Genomic DNA, 25,466 nt, shown 5'->3' with positions numbered 1-25,466 from the left:
AAAAACATTTCTTGGAGGGTGAGGTAAATTAGGATGCTTAGTTCAACTAATGCACAGATCACTTACAATAAATTTAATGTCCAAGCAGTGTTTCTCTTCTGAGAAAAACAAATACATTTTTCATTTATTTTAAGAAAGTATACTTAACTAGGAAGCCTTATAGCATAAGGAAAAATGTTACTTAAAGAGTAATCATCTGTTTGTGGCAAGTGGTGCTGTAGATACACATGCTCTGCATACTTCAGCCATCTAGTGTTGGGTTCAGAAGGTTATAAGTTGTTTTTATTTAAAAAAAAAAAAAGTATTTCGAGTCACGAGGTGTAGTGACTCCTCCTCTTGCTGGTAATGCACATGGTCCTAGACTCCATCTTCAGATTGTTTTGCCGCAGGCAGTTGTGAATGTAGTGTACTGTAAATATGTGCAATATATGCTGACCATGCATGTTAAACTTATATTAGATTACTGCAATGACCACAGGTCTCCGGGGAGGCAAGTGGGGGCATGTGAATCTACAGCACTAGATGCCCCAAAGAGATGCTTACTGGGTAAGTAACATGTTCTGTTTGATGGCATGTGTGGCTGTAGATACACATGCTCTGCATAGATTATAAAGTAGTGCCTCCCCATAAGCAGTGGCGAACGTGTGGGTGTTCCAGTGTTTTGAAAAAAAAAGTATGTAGTACCTCCTGACCTAAATTAGCTTGTTGGCATGCTAAAACATCCACACAGTAGTGTTTGGTGAATGTGTGAGGTGTTGACCATGTATCTGGTTTGCAGAAGTCACCTCTGGGTATGTTACCTAGAAAAGCCATAGATGCATCTTTTTTTATGTGTTGAGTGGGCTCTAAGGGCAATAGGTAGTGGTCTCTTAGCTTTTGCATTACAGGTTTGTATACATTTTACAATCCATCGCGCTACACTTGATTTAGTAACAGGGTTGCTTTGTAAGGTGGAGAGAAAGCAACAAATAGTTGTTTTGCCTTTCTAAATATTTTAGTTCTATCAATATAGAACATGAATGCTCTCTTCACGTCTAAGGTGTGAAGGGCTCTTTCAGCAACAGATTCAGGTTGTGAAAGAAAACTGGCAATTGAATAGCCTGATTGGGATGAAATTGAGTCATTACTTTTGGTAAAATTTTGAATATTTATTTGGAAAAATGGTTCCTGTAATGTTAATGCCTGGAACTCACTTACACATCTCAGTGAAGTGATTGCAACTAGAAAAGCCACTTTCCAAGAAATAAATTGTAAAGGACACAAATACAATGGTTCAAAAGGTGGTCCCAAAAGCCTAGTGAGTATCACGTTAAGATTCCAGGAAGGCAATGAAGGCGAGCTTGGTGGTATCACCCTTTTAAGCCCTTCCATGAAAGCTTTTATGACAGGGATTCTGAAAAGAGAAGACCTTTGTGTGTTCGAGAAATGCAGTGATAGCTGCTAGATGCAACCTTACAGAAGTATATAGCAAGTTTGCTGTTTGCAAATGTAGAAGATACAAAATAATATTTTGCACGGACACCTACAAAGGGTCTTACTTTTTAGAGATGCAAAAGTGAGCAAAGTGTTTCCCCTTTGCCGCATAGCATGCTCTTAAGGTTGTTCTGCGTGCTTCTTTAAGGATGTTCATACATTCTTGAGGTAGAATCAGATATTGGAATTCTATGACTTCAGAGGTCAAACTGCAAGATTCAACTCCTTGTAGTATGGGTGCCTGACTTGCCCCTGGTTCTGAGTGAGAAGGTCCAGGCGGAGGGGAATCTACTTGCGAGGTACTACTGATATATCCTGTAGAGTGGTGAACCATGGTTGTCTTGCCCATGTGGGTGCCATTAAAATCAGTGTGGGCAAAGTATGTCCAAGTTCTCGAACGACATACGGAAGGAGAGGGAAAGGTGGAAAAGAATAGGCAAATATTCCTGACCAGTTCATCCATAGAGCATTGCCCTGGGAATGAGGGTGTGGGAACCTGTAGGTGAAGTTTGGACATTTTGCGGTTTCCTTTGTTGCAAATAGGTCTACATCTGGAAACCCCCATCTTTGAAAGTAAGTCATCAGGACTCTGGCGTGGAGTTCCCACGCACGGACTTGTTGTCGCATCCTGCTGAGGAGGTCAGCAAAGTTGTTGTGTGAACCCGGAATGTGTTTCTCTAGCAGGTGGATCTTGCGCTGAAAAGCCCAATGCCAAATTATCTGTGGAAAGAGAGACAGCTGCAACAAGTGTGCCCCGCCCCATTTTTGTAGGCAGAACATGGTTGTCATCTTGTCTGTATGAATAAGAACTACTCTGTTGACCAGATGCATCACAAAAGCTTTGAGTGCTAGATGAACAGCTAGCAATTCTAGACAGTTGATCTGCATAATTATGTGTGTCTGATCTAAAAGACCCTGTATTGTGAGGTCTTGGAAATGAGCACTCCATCCCATTTGGGAAGCATTCGTTGTGAGAATGGCTTGTGGAACAGGGTCCAGGAATGGCTGCCCTTTCGAAAGGTTGGTTTTGTTCCACCATTGCAGAGAGCAAAAAGTGCAGTTGTCTACCAACACTAGATGATCCAAGTGAACCTGTGCCTGAGACCATTGGCGTAATAGACGTTCCTGCAATGTGTGCATATGAAGGTGTGCATGTGGCACTATTGTAATGCAAGAGGCCATCATTCCCAGAAGTTTCATTATTAGCTTCACTGGAACCCATATATTTAGGCAAAAGTGAAGGCTGTGTACTTGAAAATTCTGAACTCTTTGTGGATTTGGATAAGCTATGCTAAGTTGAGTATTGATTACAACAGACCCAAGAAAGGGCTGTATCTGAAGTGGGGAAATTGGTTGTGAACCCTAACCAGTAAAGCAATTCTATTATGACTTGAATATGATTGAGACACTGATTGTGAGAGCTGGCTTCGATAAGCCAGTCATCAAGGTAAGGGTAGACTTGGATCTTTTGTCTGCAGAGCTGGGCTGCTACCACCGCAAGAAACTTTGTGAACACTCTTGGTACTGTGGTGATCCCCAAATGGCAGCACTTAAAATTTGTTGGTGCTGGCCTTGTATGACAAATCTGGGAAATTTGCAATGAGCTGGGTGAATAGGAATATGAAAGAAGGAGTCCGTTAGATCTAGTGTTGATAGGAAATAGCCTCTCTAAAGCAGGGGTAACACATTTGAAGAGTGGCCATGCGCACATGTTCTGATATTATGTAAATATTTAAGGGTCTGTGATCCAGAATGGGTTCTAGGGGGCCTTCTTTCGTGGGACAAGAAAATAAAGGGAATCTACTCCTGTTCCTTGATGCTGAATAGGAACTGGCTCTATTGCTCCTTTCGCAAGCAGTGATTGAATCTCCTGTTTGAGGAGGGTGATGTAATCTTATGAGATAATGTGAGTGTGAGGTAGAATATTTGGAGGTGTGGAACTGAGCTTCAAACAATAACCATGTTGGCTAATATCAAACACCCATTGATCTGTTGTGACGTGCTGCCAGTTTTGATAAAAGAACTGAAGGTGTTCTCCTACAGGTGTCTGGTGCTGGGAGGCAGTGGTAGATGCTCGAGGGGAAGTTGTTTTGCCTCTAGCATTGTTTCCTCTATAGGAGCCTCTAAAGAAACATCTGTGTGAGGATGTATGTGTCTGACCTCTAGTGTATGTGGAGGATGACTCAGCTGAGGAAGGTTTAGAAGCTGTTTTGTACTGCGGCCTACGTAAACTCCCTCGTGAACTGGGAAGTTGAAGCGCACCCATAGATTTTGCCACCTCATTATCCTTTTTCATTTTCTCCAGGGCCTGATCTCCTTGTTGCCCGAATAGGTGGGGTTTGTCAAAAAGGACATTTAAAATTGTTTGCTGCACTTCTTGTTTAAAACCAGAGATATGTAGCCATGCATGCGTAGCAGAACAACACAGTGTTGATACCTCTGGCTGCGGTATCTAATGCAAAGCGTACGGAGATATTCAATATGAGCTGCCCCTCATTAACAATTTCTTGCCCCCCCCCTCTTTCAATGTCCCTCTGGGAGGTATTGAAGCAATTGCTTCATTTCATCCCAGTGGGCCCTATTGTACCTTGCTTGGAGTCCCTGTGCATTAGCAATTCTCCAGTGGTTTGATGCTTGAGCAGCCACGCACTTGCCTGATGCCTCAAGGAGTTTAGACTCCTTGTCAGGAGGAGGTGCGGCTTGTGAGCTGTCTCTTATCCTAGCATTGGTTACTACTATAGAATCTGCTGCAATCGGACTCCTAATATACACAGGGTCTAATGGGGCGGGTTGTATTTCTTCTTCATCCTCGGAGTAAAAACATAAGCCCTAGCTAGATCTTGGAAAATGTTGGCTTCATTACTAAGCATTCCCTTAAGCATTGGGAGATACGGAGTATTCTTATGAGATGATGTAAGTGTCTCAAAAAGGAAATCTTCCTCTATAGGGTCATTATGCAGGGGGTATCTGATGGTACGCTGCAACACTCCCCAGTAGTTCCTGAAAATAAGTGGTTTCATCAGGTGGTGAAGGCCTAGCAGGGTATGCCTCAACATCTATATTTATATATGTTTCAGCATCATATTGACACCAGGGATCTGTGTCTGTGTGTAACTGCTCTAAGTCATCTCTAGTTCCCTGTGTAATGTGTGGGAAATGAGGTGATCCTTGAGGTGAAAAATCCAAGGGATCAATATGCAATTGTTGCAGAGACTGAGAACGTGGTGGAGGCTTCGTGGTTGGTGGCTGATGGTTCATAGCCTCCTCAAATGAAAGCTGTCTTTTAGAAGGGGTAGAAATAGCAGCTTTTAGCAACACCCTTCCTGTTTTAGGCTGGATATGCAGCTCAGATCGCTTGCCTGGGAGCTGCTGCTTCATTTTATGGAGGATGGGCTCCGGTAGCAAAGATCCAAGCTATCTTTGGACTCAAGTATTTTCGGTTCCGAAGCAGATAATTTCAGTGCCGAAGTCGTTGGCGCTGAGGCCAGCGGTCTTTTCACTGCCGAAAGTGCCAGAGCCTAATGGGAGGTGGAAGGTTTCTGTGCTGAGAGGGATGGTGTTCGGCTCAGCGTGAAGCAACAGTTTTTTGGTTTTGGTGCTGAGCCCGATGGCGGGCATCTGAAAAGGTCTTCCAATGTGCCATGGCTGGAATGCAGTGGTGGCTCAAGAGTTTTAGCTTCCATGGTGGTTTGTTTTTTTGGTCGGAGAAGGGTGTGGTTTACTCACGATCTGTCGACCCGGGGCAACTTCTTGAATCCCCAGTGTGACTTCGGTTTTGGAATCTGAATCTTGTATGGAGAATGTCGTCTCCTCTGCACCTGAGGCCTCCTGGATTTTCTGACTCTGCAACGTGTCTGGCATGGAACACCGAAAATTTTGGGCGTCTGTGTTATCCCCTGCCTCTGCACCTCTCTTCGACAAGCTCTTCTGTCGCATAGAGTCTTTTTTGACCTAAAGGATTGGCAGGCCTCACAATCCTCAACTCAGTGCTCTGGCAACAAACAGGTTTCAGACCTGGTTTTGGTCAGTCCGAGGAAATTTGGAAAGGCACTTTGGACAGAAACAGAAGGGCATCAATTCCATCAGTCTTTCATTCTCCCAAGATGCGAGTGAAGAAAATTGCTGCCCAAAGGGCCTAAGTTGAAGATTCGAATCCCACGAAAATGTCTTTTAAGTCCTGGATCAAAATGGATTAAAAAAATAATGCAATCAGAAACAATACAGACAGGGTTAAATAAGGTTTCTTTGAAGGGAAGAGACGTATTAGGGTCTCGAACCAGAACGTTGAAGAAACACGACCGGACCAGATAGCGGAAGAAAACAATCTGAAGATGGAGTCCAGGACTATGCGCATTACCAGCACGAGCAGGAGTCACTACACTTTGTGACTCAAAATACTTTTTCAAACAGAAACCACTTCTAACTTTCCGGGCCCAACACTTGATGGCAGAAATATGCAGAGCATGTGTATCTACAGCCACACATGCCACTACACATTGCATTTTTGTGTCCTGTAGGGAGTCTGTAATTAAGTCTGTATTTTACACTTATGTGCAATGGAATTTATGATACATCAGCAGAAAGGGATGCAGCCTAGAGGGTACATCCAGAGTGCAGTGTTAGCTCAAATGTAATATAGCCAACAACATCTTGTCATATTTCCTGTGCAGTACAGAAGCTGCGATTGCTGTTCAGAATTCAAACATATGGAACAGCAGCGATGAGGTCTGAAGCCAGGCATGTTGTTGCTGGCAGAGAGTCCAAGAGTTACTGCAACATCAGGCTCAGGTAGATGGACATTCTTGTCTGCAGTCAAAGTAGATCAGATGCTCTCAGGTGAACAACACGCGCAGCAGCACAGAGACCTAGCATGAAGAACAGAAAAGTTGCAGTGACAAGAAGGGCCAACAGTTGCAGCAGTGACACACATGCCCTCACATCAAGGGTCATGGTTCCAAAATCTGCCTAAAAGTTATTCAGGCTGTTATGTGTAATGCCAGAATCATTGCTCATATGTGTAAAGACGACAGACCATGTCATCATAACCTATTGTTAAACTACAATGACATCTGACAATTATTTTTTGAAAATAAAAAAAAGAGAAAAAAAGTAAAGTTTAATACAATATTAACATCGTAATCCATTCTAAAATTACATTGTATATTTATTATCATTCTATGAAGCCTTATAAAGGACAAGGTAACAAATGCATTACAAATAATCAAGCCCATTGCTTTGTAGAAACCTCTACCAGGCAACCACATTTTAAAGATACACATACAACCAAAGAGGTATCTGAAAATAAACCTGAATAGGTCCCTATTTACAATTATATGTAACAGGTTCTCATAGTCTAAAAAGACTAAACAAAAGTAGCAGCGTTTTAGTAAATAAACATGTTAGAAGTGTCAATATGATTTGTTTTACGGGTACTAAAGCTTGAAAAGTAACATTCCAGGGTTGGCAGCATTTCTCTTTTAAACGGGGAAAATAGAATTGTTTGAAAAATACAAAATCGAAACTTTAAGAGGGACAACAGTTTTTTAACAAAATTATGAAACGAATTTCTGATATTCCACAAAGGAGCTCACAAAAAAATAGGAATAAAAATCAGTTGGTGAAAGACTCTTGCTTCTCACAGCCGGACATCGGATTTAAATGGTGGCTGTACGGTAAACAAATTAGTGAATAGGAAGAACATATGTACACATTATATTTTTTAAAAGCCGTAATTTAGGGCAACATCTTGCGGTTGACAAGGGAATCGCATACGACTGCAACAGCGAGACCCAAGAAAGCCATTATGTTTAAAATGACATATGAACTTCATTGGTGTCAACATAATAATATTGGTCAAATAAATAAACCTGAAATAATGAGTCAAAAATAACAGAATTATAAGCAGAACTTGTGAGTGATCTTTTCAGTATAAAAGTGAACCTATCGGTTTGTCAGACTACTTTTGTTGGATACAGAGATATCCGTTTTAACTCCATTCCTCATTTCTGGCCTCCTGCTTCCTGGGTTATTTCTCTTCAGCAAGGATGGGACCTAAAGAAACGAGAGAACGGCAGAGACACTGTAAACAGACTGCACAACGTAATCCACCTTGAAAATATACACTCTGTACAATGCTCTGCAGGATACTTCCTTTACTCCTAAATAAAGCGTGCAATTAACAAAATCAAACCACCTCAAAAGTAATGCCAATAATATCACGAGTTTTAAACAGTTGAAGCATTTGGCAAATCATTTGTTTCAATGCCACAGGTAATATTCCATTAATCGAGGCAAGCACCTTCAAATCAGAAATGTAATATTAGCCTAAGGGCAAGACGGTATGAAGACAAATGGGTCTTACTAGAGAGAGCGGATCTAAAGTTTTTGATGTACAAGGAATGACTGATCGTTGATGAGAGATAGTCAGTATTCAACTACTAAACAACAAGTGAGGTCTCTGGCATAGCTTGGCGCAGCAAGCCTCTGACCTTTAGTAAAATATTACAGAAGAACCACAGATCTTAAGCTTACAACATTGTCAACTTCAAACTAAGTCCTTGTGAAGAGCCTAAGCAACTCTCCAAGCAAGCACCTAAATTCATGGAGATGGACTTCATTAAGGTCTTGACGTCACGTTGTTTTTGCAGCTTCTGGAGTTATACTTAATAAATCTAGAGGGAGACACTTATAAACGTATTATATGTAGCTGGAATCTCGCTAACATATATGCTGAGGTAACAGCAATCTGCATTTCCAGGCAGCCTGAAACCTTAGCATGAAAAGAGCTAGATAGGAACTGAAGTGGATAAGGTCCAGCTCGGTCATGTGTGTTAAAGGCATGATAACACTGTCCTAGACCATTTGAAACCTAAACATCAGTCCAACTAAATTTGAAATACAGATATGAATGTAGATAATCTGCAAAGGCACGACTTGTCTGTTTAATAAGGAAGAACATTACACAAATACATGTGGAAATATGTAATCCTAGCTACATTAAAAAAGTCACTATAAAGTAACTGCCTATTGTAAATTTAACCTGTAGTAACATGTAATCTAAGAATGGTTGTGCGATATCTGATGCCAGCTTAGAATATTTTGAGGCAGTGTGCAAGTACATAGAATGGAAGTACTCAGCCTTCTTAACATACCGGTGGAGGCAACGAAGGCTCCAGATGACGTCCAAGGAATGAAAGTAAACGTCTCCAGATAAGTCCACTTCCCAAGAACATAATTCCTGTCACAAGCCAAAACACTTGCGGATCCTAAAACAAAAACGAAAATTCTACGATCAAGCTATTTTACACCAAAACTCCTACAAAATAAACATTTGTCTACTTATGCATCTGTTTAAACAGTATCCATAATGATTTCGAGACAAGCATATATTTCAAGTGAGACATGCATTTTTTGGTGCTGTAAAATTTATATTGCATTTATTTATAAAGCTCACACATGGCCGAAGGCATCTTCGTGCTAGAGTGAGTCAGGAATGCTCACTTCTCAAACTCCAGCAAAAAAGGAAGCTTTCAGCACCTTGTTAAGTCCCGAACCACTGTCATAACATTTAATAAAGATGGTAAGAACATTCCATAACGACAAGAACAAATACTGAAAAAGCTCATGTATCAGTCTCTCTTTATAGCCAGCAAGAAGCAGACGATGTTTTCAACCAATTAGAAATTACTTTCCTTGTACCTACAATGAAAGCGGACTGTTCAGTTTAAGGCCTGAATTCCTTATCACGTCCGCAGGACAGACTTCCAAGTGACAAGAGATCGATTAAGGTGCCCCACGGTTCCTTTTTACTTCAAACAGTTTGACCTCTTCAAAAAGTGTGCACTCTTCTAAACCCAGAGTGCTAATAGAAAGTACAGAAACTGACTGAGTCAAGATCACCCAGTCCAGCCAGAGTGTAATAATTTGGGGGCATATGCATCTGTATAAAACTGAAATCCAATTGCAAAAATCATAACAAGCAGCTAGCTGAACAAATACAATGAAATCCAAGTGCGACACCCTGTTCCTCAAGTAACAGTAGCTCTACAAAGTAATTTCAGGGAAGGAAAGGCACCGTTAGGGAGTTTGTGGTAATCCCCCTACACAGGAAAAAGTTGTAAAGTAGTCCTCTCAAATTTTATCTCAAGACCGGAGGCTCTATTATGCATTCTTTTCTTACTTTATTTTAAATAGCAGCTTTCAAGAACTACAGCTCCCAGATGGACTAGCAACAGGCTAGCCAATGGGAGTTAAAAGGAGTCAAACCTAGGACCAATAAGGGAACACCATGAACCATAGAGTCCACCCTTGACTGCAAGCAGCCCTCTTTTTTTGCTGCTCGCAGTCAAGATAAGTACTTTTTCATGGTCTCTCCGTTTCTGTGTTAATGAATAGATTTGTACATTGCTTTAATGTTTTAATCTTTATTGTTTAAAGTTAATAGTTTAATACTGCTCTGTTTTACAGTATTTCGTGTTTTTCTTGACCCCCCCGCCTCCCTCCATTTCAGGCCACTTCGAGCGTGCTTACTGTTTTGTAACCGACATGCGTTTCGAATTCTGGCTGCCGAGTTATTTCTTGTCAGTGCGCTTCCCTTCATTCTGCGTCTGACTTCGGGAGGTCCATTCTTCTTCACCCAACACTCCAATCTCCCGGCCTGTCAACGCGTGTCCATTTATTCACGTCTGACCCGGTGGGAGGTCCGCTCTCTTCACAGGCGACACCCCTCATTGCCGGCTCCTTGTCAACTGCTCGGCACGTGGTTTCCACTGCGGTCCGAGCACAAAATTGGAGGGCCCGGCTCACTGCTGCTCCACTTCTTGCTTCTGCTCCGCCCTCGGGGAGTGTTTTTTCATCGGAGACTCTACTTTTCAGTTCTTTAACCCTTACCATCCCAGGATTTTGTTAAAAAGTTCACAGCTTTGTTCTCTGTGGGTTATAGCACTCTGTTACACGCTTATTGATTTTAAAAGTGCTTTTATTTCTTCAGTGGATTCTGACAATTCCCCAGTCATGCCGGATATTAACGAGGATGAGGACGTTTTCAAACAGGATTTAAATATATTCATCCAATCCTCAGTGAAACATGCCTTACAGGCTTCCATGGAGAAAATGTCTAAACACACAGAAAACACAGTAAAGTCCATGGTGTCCAATTCTCTGGCCCATTCTGCGGGGGAAGGCAGAAAACATAAGCAGGCTTCGGTCAAACCTGCTAAAGGTGCTCAATTGGACAGTGAGGTTGCCTCACACCAGACTGAGGACTCGATTCCTCCCAGGCCTTCTGTGAAGGAGGGGAATATTGCAAAGAATTTTTCTTCTTTGAAGTTAAAACGCAAAGTTAAATCAAAACATATTGATGCGTCAAAAAAAGAATGTTGTTTCAAAAATTTTGGACACTGATGATGAGGATATGGACGATTTGTCCTGATCTGACAATCCTGATGACATTTTTCCTCCATCCTCGCCTCCCTCTAAAAGCCCTAAACGTTCTCAGAGTAATTCTTTGCCCAACATGGTTGATTCAGAGGGCGTTTCTATGTTTGACCCCGCTCTGATACAACATCCTAACTCTACAGAATGGCTTCCCTCTGACCACGTAGGACAGTGGTTCCCAACCTTGTGACCCCCACTTTATCATTAATCGAACCCAGGGACCCCCACTGAATCATCATTGGAATCCAGGGACCCCCACTGAGTCATTACTGGAAGCATGGGACCTAATTTGTCATTATTTGTTAATATTTTTTAAATTTTCTAAGCAGTCGCAGACCCCCTGAGAATGCTTCGTGGACCCCCAGGGGTCCCCGGACCACAGGTTGGGAACCACTGACGTAGGAGATTACATTTCATCCTCACTGCGTTTCCCTCTGGATAAACAAACACAGGCGAAATTGAAATCAGAATGCCCTAGGCCCTCCTTGGAATCCAACATAACCGCCACTCCTACTATCGATCAGTCCCTCATTACCTTTTTTACAAAATTTGGCAAGGACCCTCGCAAGGGGGTCGACAAAGCCTGGACGACTTGCCAGGACAAACTCCTGGACGTGGTGGGTCCCCTGGCTCGCATTTTTGATTTAGCGGAAGCAGCTAGACTGGAGGATACTCCAATTGATCCGTCGGATCTCTCTCTTTGGACCCAAAGAGCTTTCTGCCTTTTAGGTAACGCCAATTCAGCGATTATCCACGAGAGACGTAAGGGTCTTCTGCTAAAAATGGATCCCAAACTGGCTAACATGGCCACTTTGGATCTCTGTATCCAGGCAGACGGCAAGCTATTTGGTGACACTTTTATCAAAGATCTCAGCCGCTATGTATCCACCTTTTCATCTTTAGATAAGGCCCAACAATCCATAAAAAAGGTTTTTAATCAGCGTGTTTTTGCACGGGCCGGTAGAGGCAGGAGCCGCTTTACCGGCCGTGCATTCCGAAACCAGGGCGCAAGAGGCTCCTTCAATTCCTACAATTATTACGCACAGGAGTTTAAGCCACAGTTCTATCCGCAACGATCAAGAGGCTTCCGTAACCGTGGACAACGCTACGTCAAACCAGCCAATACACAAGGTAAGCCTAATTTCTGGCCTTCCCGTAGGCGTCAGGTTACGTTATTTCCTTCCAAAATGGAAGTTAATTTCATCAGACCCGTGGGTTTTAAGCACAGTGCAAGGTTATTACATCGAACTGTTCTCCCCTCCTTCTCAGTCCCATCTTCCCCCTCCTCCAAGATTCTCTCTTGCAATGTCCTCTCTCATTTCTTCAGAGATTCAATTGCTCTTGGACAAAAACGCGATCCAGCCTTGCCTTCCCAATTCCTCCGGTTTCATCAGTTCCCTTTTTCTCGTTCACAAGAAGAACAAAAAACTCAGACCGGTTATCAATCTCAAATCTTTCAATCAATACGTGGTGTACCGGCACTTCACGATGGAAACTATTCTCCATCTCAGGGATATTCTTCTTCAATACGACTGGATGGTCAGATTAGATCTCCAGGACGCTTACATCACCATCCCTATTCATCCTGCTCACAGGAAATTCTTGCAGTTCCAATGGAGGTCAAAAACGTATCAGTTTTCCTCTCTTCCTTTTAGCCTTTCTTCAGCACCTTGGTGTTTCACAAAATAGTTGAAACCCGTTGTTGCGTATCTCAGGTCCCTAGGTATCAGACTTATAATTTATCTCGACGACATTCTTATTATGCATCAGAATGCATCTACCCTTCTCTCTCACCTCCAAACGACTTCTCTCTTCACCGACCTAGGTTTCCTTAAAAACCAAGAAAAATCGATGGTCGTACCTTCCCAACAAATAGAATTTCTTGGGTTCCAAACAGACTCTGTCTCAGCCACCCTTCTCCTTCCTCCTGCCAAGGTTTCCGCAATCAGAAGAGAACTTTCTCTCACGCTTCAAAAAGACCAAATCTCTCTCAGGTCTTTAGCAAGGGTCGTAGGTCTTCTCTCCTCTTCAATTCAGGCCATTTTTCCAGGCCCGCTCCATTACCGCACTCTACAATGACTGAAAATCCTTCATCTTCGCAGAGGTTTGCCTTTTTCCGACCTCGTGTCGCTAAACGACGAATCTCGGATGGAAATTCAGTGGTGGATATCCCATTTAGAGGCCTGGAACGGCAGGTCCATCTTCCCATCTGTGCCCGATCTTGTGTTAGAATCAGATGCAAGTCTCACGGGCTGGGGCGCCCGTTGTGGTTCGATCTCGACTGTCGGTATATGGTCCATAGGGGAGTCAAAATTGCATATAAACTGTTTAGAGCTTCTTGCAGGCTCCTTTGCAATCAAAAGTTTTACAAAAAAGGGCCCGCTGCTCCATTCTTCTCCGCATGGACAACATATCCGCTGTACGATACATTAACCATCTGGGGGGCACCAGATCCAGACCCCTTGCTCTTCTAGCCAAGAGCCTTTGGGAATTTTGTCTGTCCCACAAATTTTCCTTTCTGGCCGAATACCTCCCAGGCGCTTTGAATTCCACAGCAGATTGGCATTCCCCGTCATCTCAAGGATACAAGCGATTGGAAGCTGCATCCGTCAGTTTTCCAACAGCTCGTGGACAAATGGGGTCCCTTTCACATCGATCTCTTTGCGTCACGGCTCAATTCGCAACTTCCACTTTTCTTCAGCTGGCGCCCTGATCCCTTGGCCACCGCTACGGACGCTTTCCTCCAAGATTGGTCTCAATCTCTCAATTACGCCTTCCCTCCTTTCATCTTAATCAACAGGGTGCTCACCCAGGTCAGACGTCAAAAGGCATTTCTGGTCCTTGTAGTGCCCTTCTGGCAATCTCAGGTCTGGTTTCCTCCCCTCCTCGAACTAACTATGGACTTCCCCATTCTCCTTCCAGTGTTCCCCTCTCTCCTCCTAGACCCATTCGGATCGCCCCACAATCTAGTCCTCAACGATTCATTAACCCTTTCAGCTTGGAAGATCTCCGGTTGCCCCAACATATTTTCCCTATTTCTGCAGAGGCTTCAGAACTCATTTGCAATGCCTAGGCTCCAGGCACAAGACGAGCCTACAGATCAGCATGGGCTTTTTGGTCAGGCTGGTGTGTGGGAAAGTGTGCCGATCCCTTTTCAGCGGATCTAGATCTAATTATTAATTTTTTTGCCACGCAAGCTAGTGCAGGTAAGTCTTATCGTCTTATTGAACCATAAACCTCTATAGATGTGCCATTTCTATGCACCACTGTTATTTCGACGGTAGACCAGTTGGAGAACATCCTTTAATCTGTCGACTCTTAAAGGGAGTCAAATTGTCCAAACCTCCGTCCTCCAAGTATTCTCATACTTGGGATGTTTCTTTAGTGTTGAATTTGTTCTTTAATTGGTCGGACAATTCAGTCCTTTCTCCAAAAATGCTTTCTGCCAAACTCACTATGTTGTTGTGCGTGATTTCCATAAAACGAGTTTCCGATGTTAAGTCTCTGGACGGGTCTTCCCGCCAGTTTATGTCTACAGGTGTGCTATTTCATGTTTCCAAACGTAATAAAACCAATCTTCATTCTGTTTTCTATCCTTTTTTCCCTGACAAGCCAAGACTCTGTGTGGGTCTTTGTTTAAAGGAGTATGAAAAAGGAACCTATAACCTAAGAATGTCCTCGTCCAATCAATTGTTAATCTCCTTCCGTAAGCCCCATAAACCAGTTTCTTCAGCCACCTTGGCCCGTTGGGTTAAATGGGCTATGTCCCTAGCGGGTATTGATGTTTCCACTTTCGGGGCCCATTCCACTAGGGGAGCCATGGCTTCTAAGGCCTTCTCACTGGGTTCCAGTTTGGAGGACATTATCAGGTCGGCCGATTGGTCTAACAATACTGTTTTTAGGACTTTTTACTGTAAACCTGTTAGAACTGCAACTTCCTTGGTTATTGACATGCTTTAAACTTGCCTAATACAGCCTCCGGTCTTGACATAAAATGTAGATTTTCCTAGTAATGACGGAAAGTCTTAATTTTATTAAAGACACGGAGGCGAATATTATCCCACCGCTGTTTTCTACTAACATGTATTTTTTCTTTCCCTCCCAGCGACTCCTGCATTACCTCAGTCATTGGGATAATTCAAGTTACTCCAATTCTACTCTTGTCAGAACAGGACTTCAGGATTCATCTATCCGGGATCGTCATGACCCCCATATTACTCTGTCATTTTCTGGGATGGTTGCCCGCGTTCAGGACTTCTTCTCCGTATTTCTCGCCTTGGCAATTTTAGGACTTATTTACCCTTTGTTTCATGACTCTTTAATCTGCTCGCTCAAGAAAAGAGGGCTGCTTGCAGTCAAGGGTGGACTCTATGGTTCATGGTGTTCCCTTATTGGTCCTACGTTTGACTCCTTTTAACTCCCATTGGCTAGCCTGTTGCTAGTCCATCTGGGAGTTGTAGTTCTTGACTGCTGCTATTTAAAATAAAGTAAGAAAAGAATGCATAATATTCGCCTCTGTGTCTTTAATATAATTAAGACTTTCCGTCATAAATTACTAGGAAAATCTACATTTTGCTTATTTGAGGTATCAGACTAGTATGCTATAATCCACAGTACTAAAGGCAAGGAAGAGATGCAAAAGGATCAAAATTGCAACGGTCCATGTCCAACAGCAGACTGTGTTACATCACTTAAGACTGCTGCCAGCACTGATTCAGTCTGCTGATATAGATGAAAAGCTTCACTGGACTCATTATGGTCACTGAACTATCTTGTAAAACTGTTGTGCATATTGGGCTTCAGTGGTTAGAGAAGAAACAGGCCTAAATTATGCTTGATCAAATGTGCTATATGTTGTACTGCAAAACATCACATCAAACGTGCTGTGGAAGTGCCTGAAGAATAGCGCTTCAGATTTCCACTTTTTTCCACTTGGTTAGGCTTAACATTAAATCCTGCACCCTTTTTGAGAACCAGTTACTTAATGCATTTCCAACTTGAGGTTTTCAATTTTCAAGAGACCTTTCCCAACATTTCTAATCTTTTTGCAATCATAAGTCTAATTCTTTCTCCCTAATCTACAGCACATCTCCAATCTCACCACATCCTATCCAATGTTTAAGGCCCCTTAAACACACTGCACCTTAAGTGACATAATAGACATAGTGAACTCCCCTTTCCTTGAGCACATCATCCTTCAGAACCACATTCATTAACTGTTCCTAGTACCCATTTCAAATGCCCTCTTGCCCCACACCTCCATACGGCCAGGTCATATTTTCTCCTCCCAGGTCACATTCAATTCTACTGTCCTTGCAGGTAAATGTCCTAACTCCACTCAACCATTTTAAGGACCCATGTTTGAAAACCTGAACCACAACTTTGGGCTACTGACCAAATCCCCACTCTCTCATCCAACCATAATGCCTGAAGCCCACTTGGCTTCCCACCTTGTGCCCTGCTCCATTTCCACTCATTCCACTATCTTCCTTCATTCTCTGAAGCACAGTCAACTCCATCCTTTTCAAAGCCATGTGGCTGATCATCTGACATACTGTGCCAAGTCATCTGACTCCCCCTCAACACCTTGACTACTCTCGTTATCAATCTCGTTAATGCACAACAATTTGAACTCTCAGTGCCTCTTATAACAATGGACAATGTCTGACCTTTTACCAACATTTCCACCGAAAGTCTGATTTCAAGCCCACTCCAGCTTCAGTAAGCAGCTCTAAATCAAAATCTCATCCTGAATCCCCTTCCCCAAAGCACAAGCAAGGTCCCCAAATGTCAGCTTATTACAGAGGTGCGCTGGAGAAACTGTGGAACAAGGGACCATTATTCTTGGGCTCTGACGTTTCCCATGAGCCTCCTTGAGGAGCTGACCCAGTCCACGTTTTTTCTTTTCATTCTGGTACTTATAATCCAGAACTGCAGCTCATGGACCCAGAAACACAGAGAGCTCTGCTATTCCACAGGAGGGCTTCTAGCTGGAGAAAGTGTGTTCATTACCATGATAAAAATGGTGTCAAATTAAAGTGCAGCGCTGAGCCATAACTCGATCACTGCAAGTCTACTCTCTATCCGCCTAGTTGGTATACACTAAAGTGTGATCCCTTTTCAGACAAGTGGTACAAGTCTAAGCACTTATTAACCTTTTAAAGCGTACCTGAACAAGCCCTCTTGATCATCCGTTATTAGAAGGTGCACTGGTATTTAAACCCCTCCCCCCTCTCTCCTCTCAAACTCTTGTGAAAGCTCCACGTTTCACCTTAATTCAGATGTTTAACACAAGTTCTGTGGAGCAAAGGACCATTGACAGATAATTCAGAGCTCACGTATCTCCCATATCCATTCATGAGTACAGCAAACAGGATGGAAAGATAAAACCTGGACTGGGGTAAGCCTATCATGAGTTTGTAATGGGATAAATGCAAATACCATCAATGCTACATAGGATTAACTACTCACACATGGACAAGTGTAGCTAGATTTCTGTCACTGTGCCCCTCACAACAGATAGTATTTGAAAGTCCCACTTGAAACAGTGACGTAAATGAAAAGTACCTAGGAATGGTGTTTGAAAAAGTCTGTGCTTCTGCTAGAAGGGCACCCAGAAGGTTATTGCTGTAACAACTTCCATGTTCATGTGCTAGCCTATGGTCTTGGCTGCCTTTATATGTAAATGGCCGCTTCATTATCTTATAGAGAATCAAAGGAGCAAATTGTATCCAATAGACGTTTCACCGTGCAAACTCAGCAATGTAGGCACTCAACAGGAAAGTGAAGTTATTTCATTCACGTCCGTTCAGTTCTTGAAGTACTCCACTTAAATGACTTTCCTCTAGTAACTCCAAAATTGCGGCACAAATTGGTGCAACTATGCTAAAAATTAACCAGCACGTGCTTATAAATTCTTTTCCCAGTTTTAGTTTACTTAAGAACATTCCTTGGCTAGGTTTGCTTTTAATGGCTTTAATTTTATTCGGGTATTATTATCCACTTCCTTTCCCGGATCGGGCACTACTACTGACTAAGCTGTAGCTACTAGATGACACTTGAACTGATGAAGTTCTGTTGATCTCCATTTTAGAAATATGAAATCAAAATGTGCTGAGAATATGAAGTACAGAGTTGTCCTGAAGCATGGTTTGAGTGTGCAACAAACTTTCATAGATCACTTGCTTCTTAATACAGCTGGAAATGTGACGCTGGTTATTTATTTTTGTATCCCCAGTTAAGCTTACAATGACCTACCTAGGAAATACACAAATATTAAGACAAAAAGATGGGATACACAAATGCAAAATTTAATATTGAAGGATATATGCTTAGATCACACACTGGCGACAAAGTATTTACTAATCAAGGAAGGACTATCTCTGCAATTTTATTAGCCAACGCTCTGTAATATTTGCACTTTAAGCGGATTTTGTAATTAATGGCTAAATTTGTTAGGTCATGTTTCTCCAAAGCATGGAAAAATGGTAAGTATTTTAATCTGGGTGCAGGAACAGAAGCAGAGATTCAGTAAGAATATACTTTTCCACTGTGTTTAAGCCACTGACGCAGTGCCCTGTGACTTTAGAGTAATGTCTTCCCCTTAATATCACCCAGGTGCAAAACCAATACATCTGGGCTATTTTAGGTGCAGGTGTGATAATGTCTCACAGCGACATCCTCTGGGCTATCTTATTAGCTACTGCTGCATAGACAAACTGCAGTAGTTCTGCCAACAAAACAGGACTAAGCAACCGGTATGTTTGTTGGGCTGTGTACTGATTGCCCTAACATATCCATACGTCAACATTCTATGACAATAAAATGTTTAGATTTTTCAGGTTTGAAAATTGCTAATTAGCATAATAAAATTGCAGGGAGTTTTATCACAACTTCTGACCAGATATTGACAACAGAAAATGACATCGCAGGACACAGGACATGGAGACCTGGAATGTCCATGTCTTAATTCTGTAGACTTGCAAACATTTTGAGAACCCCCCCAATATGATCAGTAGCCTATGGTCCCAAAGTGGGATTATGATTGACTATAAACTCCCGCGCCACCACCTGCCCCGTGCTCCCTGCCCCGAGGAATTGTTTTGGAAAGAACAGTGCCAAAACTATATTTTCATCAGAATTTTAAAAAAATATATCCATGGAAAATCCATATGATAAACCAACAGTCCTCAGCCAATTCAATAATACGGAGCAATGTTACCAGTAGCAGCAAATCATCTAATAAGATTGCATCCACTAAACGAAACAATTGATGCACTCCACATATTTTTGACACAGTAAAATCATTTGCACGTATAAAAGAAATGCTAATGGAAGTTCTCGTTCACGTGAAATAACTGAAGTTGTAAATCCTGTGCTAGAAAATACTTCTAGTCACCTTTTTCTGTGCAGCAACTGCCCATCAGTGCCAAAAAATAAATCACAACAGAAGTGATCAGGTTATATGCCTCCAATATGTATCGAAGGTATTTGTCCAATATCGCAGTGCTGCCATTAATATTAGAGTACTGTGGTAAACGATGCTCAATGCACTGGCCACACATGCTTTTGGCTACACCTATACACAAAAATAGAACTGTGCAATATCGAGCAGACTTGCATTTTGCGGTAACCCAAGGGAGTTTCAGTTGTGTATTGATAAATAAATAAAATGTAATAAAGTGTGAGCGCGTCACGCGTCACACACACACACACACACACACACACACACACACACACACACACACACACACACACACACACACACACACACACACACACACACACACACACACACACACACACACACACACACACACACACACACACACACACACACACACACACACGGGCACTGCCAGGCATACAAAAGGGCAATTCCAGAATTGTCGTACACCAACTGGCTCTTAAAGGCACACGTACTTTATAACAGAAGTGCAGACGTGTGACCTAAGTAGCAGATGCACAATATATAATGTTGGGATTACATATGGCACATCTGTAAGGGGACGAATCTCCTCACGATGTGCTACACTGCTTGTTAACGGGCTTACGAGATGCACTTAAAATAAGCAGTTCAAAAATGGTGCGCATATTTACCTAATGATCTGTAACTAGTGTGGACGCTAAACTACAAGTGTAGTCTAAAACGGGAGACTGCCGCGGGAGGGACTGTACAACTTTTTACTGCACTGTAAATACATTTATAAAGAAACTGTTTACCCCGGAATTCAAAGTTAGTGGAGAGTCTGGTGGTTACTGTCTCACGGAAGCCATTTCATGTATTTACACCAGTTTCTTGGTGGTAGATTACTTTAGTCGAAGTTAGGTGTGACTTTAATGGGGAATATGTGCGCTCATTCAAAGGGATGGAGAGACAAATACATAGGGGAGCGGAGATTAGGTATTGTAGGTTGCAGGGACTTGGCTTCACAAAAGGACACATTGTTATCAATGAAATGAGGTAGGGGAAATTTGCAGAGATACAAAAACAGAGATACAAAAATAGAGATAAAGGCAGAAAAGCATGGGTCTAAATAGGCTGTTCTCTCAAAGAGGAGGAATGCAGAAATAGGAGATTAAGGATAGAGCCATTTGAAATAAATAAATATAGAGTACCCTTGAAAGTTAAGTCAAGGTCACTTTTTCATGCAGAATTTAGGGCTTTATTGGGAGGGGGTTTTGAGATGGTATGCAATCTGAAAGATCAATAGGGTCCTGCAAAACAGAACCCAGTCAGTACTACCTCGATCTGTAGTTGACTAATATGAAAAAATCATCGCTTAAATTAAGTCCCGCTCTATAGATATACTACCACACACAGGCAACGAAAATAAGTGAGGGAAGCAAACCAGGTGTGGAGTAGATGCCAATTCATCATGTGACAGAAACCCAAAGTATTGGCATGCCAAGGGCACTTGGCTCCAGTTTCTTCTCTATAACTAGCCATCAGAACTGCAGGCCCTTCCCCTAGTTGGGAAACACTGACGATAATTCACTTGCACAATAGCTCCAAATATATGGATTAAACCAGTGACCAAAGGCCAAAACCACCAGTGTCTTACCATGCAGGCCATGGTGGAGCCCTGTTTAACAACACCCACAGGGTGAGCCACGCGCACCGAATAGCTTTTTGTCCTCAGCTTGCGGAAAAGACAATCCAGCAGCACCTTATCAACCTGAAGATGGCAAGTGCCTTTTACCCGACAATGAGACTGTGTTGACCCTAATCTTCTCCAATAATAAATTCCATATTTCAAAAGCCAACCGTGTACATTTGGCAAAGTAGAGAATCTGACTCTCTAAAAAAGGGAGCAATTTTCCATATTTTCACATGCTCACGTGGGGTGAGTTCAACCACTACAGGATGGCATCACTGAACTGGTGGAAGACACAGGTACAAAGATACAACGCATAACTTCAAAATGTATTCCTGCTTTTTTCTAAATAAATACAAACTTCTTTAGTCTCCAATCTTCTACCACACTCATCAATGTCAAACTTTATTTTCATGCTATTACTAAGATGACCACCCACAACTTAGCTTGGATGCTAATATATTATATTAACCGCAGTACTGATCTCTACAGCATCCATGTTTCAAGTCCCTGTCTCTCAGATGAACCAAAGATGCACTGTAAAACTATTAGTCTACGGGTGTGAACCAGCATCTAAAAAATTACCTAGAAATTGTGATGTTCTTAACCTGAAAATAGTAACCCCCCTAAGTTTTTCTTTTATTTATGAATGCATTTTATTGGGACATCTTATTGATGAAATATGAAAGACACAGGCAAAACAGGCAACCAGCAATACATATATATCCTTGTGCCTTCTAATGGAAGCACTTCCTAGAAGGTGGAATGATGCACCAAATATAAAAATGGCATATGATGAGAACAAAATACTCTTCTGGGCGGAGTCAAAGTCCATTTGTACATTTTGAAGAACTAATCACATCAGGTCTTTGCAGACAGATGCAAAAATGCATGGGACTAATTCACAAATCTTCCAAGAGCCCTCAATGTGCCTAGAGTACACTTACCCAGAAGTCTGAGCTAAGGAAGAGGTGTGGGCTGGATGTACCGGAAACGCTCAAGTCTCTATCAGCCCTGTTAATGGTGTATCCAGGCAATGCCATCACTAACCTGAAGTGTTGATGTCATTATACTGATAATATCTGATATTTACCGTTCAAACTGCTTCAAAGATTGGAGAATTATCAATTGTAATAAAATGTGTATGTATTAAAATTGTGATAACCAAGTTATGTCCCCCTAACCAACTGGGGGAACATTAGGCTTGGAAGCCTACATGAAGCTGTCTGAATGTTTATGCCAACATAAACGTGGCAGTGGTGCCAAAATGGAGACCACCATCCTCCTGGACCTCTCCGCGGCCTTCAACACCGTTTGTCACCTCACCCTCCGAACACGCCTTCACATGCCGGGATCCGCGGCAGGGCCCTCGACTAGATCTCCTCATTCCTCTCCGGCAGAACCCAGAGAGTCCGCCTTCCGCCTTACTTGTCCGAATCCTCCAAGACCATCTGTGGCGTCCCCCAGGGATCCTCCCTCAGCCCAAAACTTTTCAACGCTTACATGGCACGTCTCGCCAACATCGCACGATCCCACCACATCAACATAGTATCCTACGCAGACGACACCCAGCTGATCACCTCCCTCACAAAACACCCTACAACCGCAAGAAACAACATCCACAATGGATTTCACGCCATCGCCAACTGGATGGAATCAAGTCACTTCAAGTTAAACACAGACAAAACAGAGATCCTCATCTTCGGCTGCAACCCCCCCTGCTTGGAACGACTCCTGGTAGCCTACCTCCCTAGGAACCGCACCCACACCCAACACTCAAGTACGAAACCTGGGAATCATCTTGGACTCAGCAGGTCAACGCAGTCTCCTCTTCCTGCTACAACACCCTTTGCATGCTATCAAAATATTCATGTGGATTCCCGTTGAAACCAGAAAGACAGTCACCCATGCCCTGGTCAGCAGCCGACTGGACTACGGCAACGTACTCTATGCAGGAACCACGGCCAAACTACAAACGAAAATGCAACGTATCCAAAACGCCTCCGCCAGACTCATCCTCGACATCCCACACCACGACCACATCTTTGCCCACCTCAGAGACCTACACTGGCAACCCGTATCAAAGAGGATTACCTTCAAACTACTCACCCACACACACAAAGCCCTCCACAACACAGGCCCGGCCTACCTCATCGACACTCACCTTCCACACTCCCATCCGCCAGCTCCGCTCCCCCAGCCTCGCCCTCGCCTCCGTCCCCCGCGCCACCGCCGGAAGATCCTTCTCTCACCTCGCCGTCAAGACCTGGAACGCCCTACCACTCCACCTACGCCAGAAACAGGACCTCCTGACCTTCAGGAAACGCCTCAAAACATGGCTATTCAAACAGTGGCTCCACACCCCAGCACCTTGAGACCCTGACGGGTGAGTAGAGTGCTTTAGAAATTACGTGATTGATTGATTAAAATAAGCCAACGTAGAGTTGAAAGGCAAGCTTAGCTTTATATAACAATGTTGATATATACATGAATATTGTGTGAAGAAGCCTTGACTGCATACATGCCCGGTCTGACACCTGTCTGGTTCTTTTCCCTCCAGTTCATAATTACCTAACCCAGCAGACTCAGCTTGTCTATTTCTTGTGAGTCAAACATTGATCTGCATGTCTCAATCAGTAATGGCGCCAAAATATATATTAAAAAAGGCATAAATCCGACAGGTACTTAGAGATGACTATGTGCAGTGGAAGGTGAACTTTAGCTGCAAAGGACAAAGGACTAGAAAATGTTGGCAAGCAGCATCATAGTACTGATCCCTCTTGTCAAGTGCTATGTGCTCTTACGCAACTTACAACTATTGTAGCAAATGCACCCCTGAATCCAGCTACACCATGGTGGATCACTAACCATGTGGTGTAGGAAAGTGCCCCTTTTTCACATGGTCACCACCACTTTTTACCAGGTGTTCGATGCAATTTTGAATGAAAGTACACTAGGTTCCTGCTAACCGGGAACCCAGTGCCAGATATCTTTACCCAAAACTGTGCAATTGTTCCCCAATTGGCAATAACTTTGGTCCCCCTAAAAGTCCCTACTAAAAGGTACCCCTGGTACCCAGGGCATGGGTACCAAAGAGGGTCCCCAAGGTCTGCAGCATGTATTGTGCCACCCTCGGGGACTCCTCACCATGGACATGCAGACTGCCATTGCAGACTGCGTGCCTTCGTGCAGCTAAAAGTGAAAACACGACAGAAGCACAGCTGTGTGCCATGCCCGATACACTGCATGCAATATATGTAACTCACCCCTACAGCAAGCCTTACAATCCTAAGGCAGGGTGCATTACATTGCATGTGAGGACATATCTGCATGAGCAGATATGCCCCTGCTATGTCTTTGTTGATTCTTAGGCACAGTTAGTGAACAAGGAAGCAATTTTAAGTACATGTGCTGGACACTGGTCAGTAGGAGTTCCCCAGCTACAGGACGGGATGTTTGGTATAAAACATCTCGTATTAATAAACCCTCACTGATGTCACTAATGGATTTATTAATACATGCACCCAGAGGGCACCTTAGAGGTGCCCCCTGAAAACTTAACTACCAGTGTGGGGACTGAATAGTTTTAGCCAGCCTGCCACCACCAGGCACGAGACTCACCTCCAAGTGAGAGAGCCTTTGCTTAACAACAAAAGCCTTCTCTGGGAGAGGTGTTTACATGCCCCACCCAACAGGATGATCTGTGATTCTGCATTCCATACCAGGGGGCTAAAGCCCACCACCCTTGGTATGCAGATCTGGCTTCACTCACACGAGAGATGCCGATCCCCCTGACCCAGGGACCATTTGGCACCTGGACAGGTGGGACATTTATTATTGAGGGAGGTGTGTCCACCCCCTCAGGTGAGTCCCATCCCTACGTTCCACTGCCTGATGCGGACATAACATTTGGATATCTGCCATCTTGATGTTGGCAAATTCAGGAACTCTGGGACAGGGTTATGCCCACTTCCCACAGGAAGGTGAAGTGACCCCCAGGGGTAAGTAGCCCATTGGCTAACACCCTACACTATCCAAAACACCAACAAAAATGCAGTATATAGGGAAACCCCTGGCACCAGGAAATCAGATTCCTGTTGAACTGCAGAAGGACACTGAAGAGCTGCAAAAGCTAAGGAAGAAGCACCAGACCTGGACCCAGCCCTGCTAGCCTGCCTGCTGCTCTTGCCAAATTGCACCAAGGGTGTTTCATTCTGGAGCTGTTGTGCCTCCAAAGCCAGGTGGGGGCTGTCTGCCTTCTAAAAAGACCCAGGAGCTGCTTCTCTGCATCTGCAGGCACCCCAAGGGAAACTGCAAGGACTCTGGACCATCAAAGACACAAAACCTGGCAGCACCACTGCACCTGTGCCGCACAGCCTGAGTTGAAGTGGACCAACGGTGCCAGCATGGTCTCTCAGCCCTTCAGAGACAAAGCTTACCTTGGGATTGCCCACTGTGGAC

At 43.3% G+C, this 25,466-nt stretch overlaps 1 protein-coding gene across 1 annotated transcript in view; it reads right to left on the bottom strand.

Moving 5' to 3' along the window:
• Window positions 1-52: 52 nt before the first annotated feature.
• Window positions 53-25,466, bottom strand: part of MRS2 (magnesium transporter MRS2) — a 134,531-nt gene continuing 109,117 nt past the window's right edge. The window contains exons 10-11 of the mRNA XM_069218775.1: window positions 8,625-8,738; window positions 53-7,524 (exon numbers count right to left, since the gene is read on the bottom strand). Of these exons, the coding sequence (XP_069074876.1) occupies window positions 7,414-7,524; window positions 8,625-8,738 (225 nt within the window). The 3' untranslated portion in view covers window positions 53-7,413. The remainder of the gene's footprint in view (window positions 7,525-8,624; window positions 8,739-25,466) is intronic.

This window comes from Pleurodeles waltl, chromosome 2_1 (genome assembly GCF_031143425.1).
Source record: "Pleurodeles waltl isolate 20211129_DDA chromosome 2_1, aPleWal1.hap1.20221129, whole genome shotgun sequence".
In the NCBI taxonomy this organism is placed as follows: Eukaryota; Metazoa; Chordata; class Amphibia; order Caudata; family Salamandridae; genus Pleurodeles; species Pleurodeles waltl.
The sequence above is the reverse complement of the archived record's forward strand: the minus strand, read 5'-3'. Positions and strand labels throughout refer to the sequence as shown.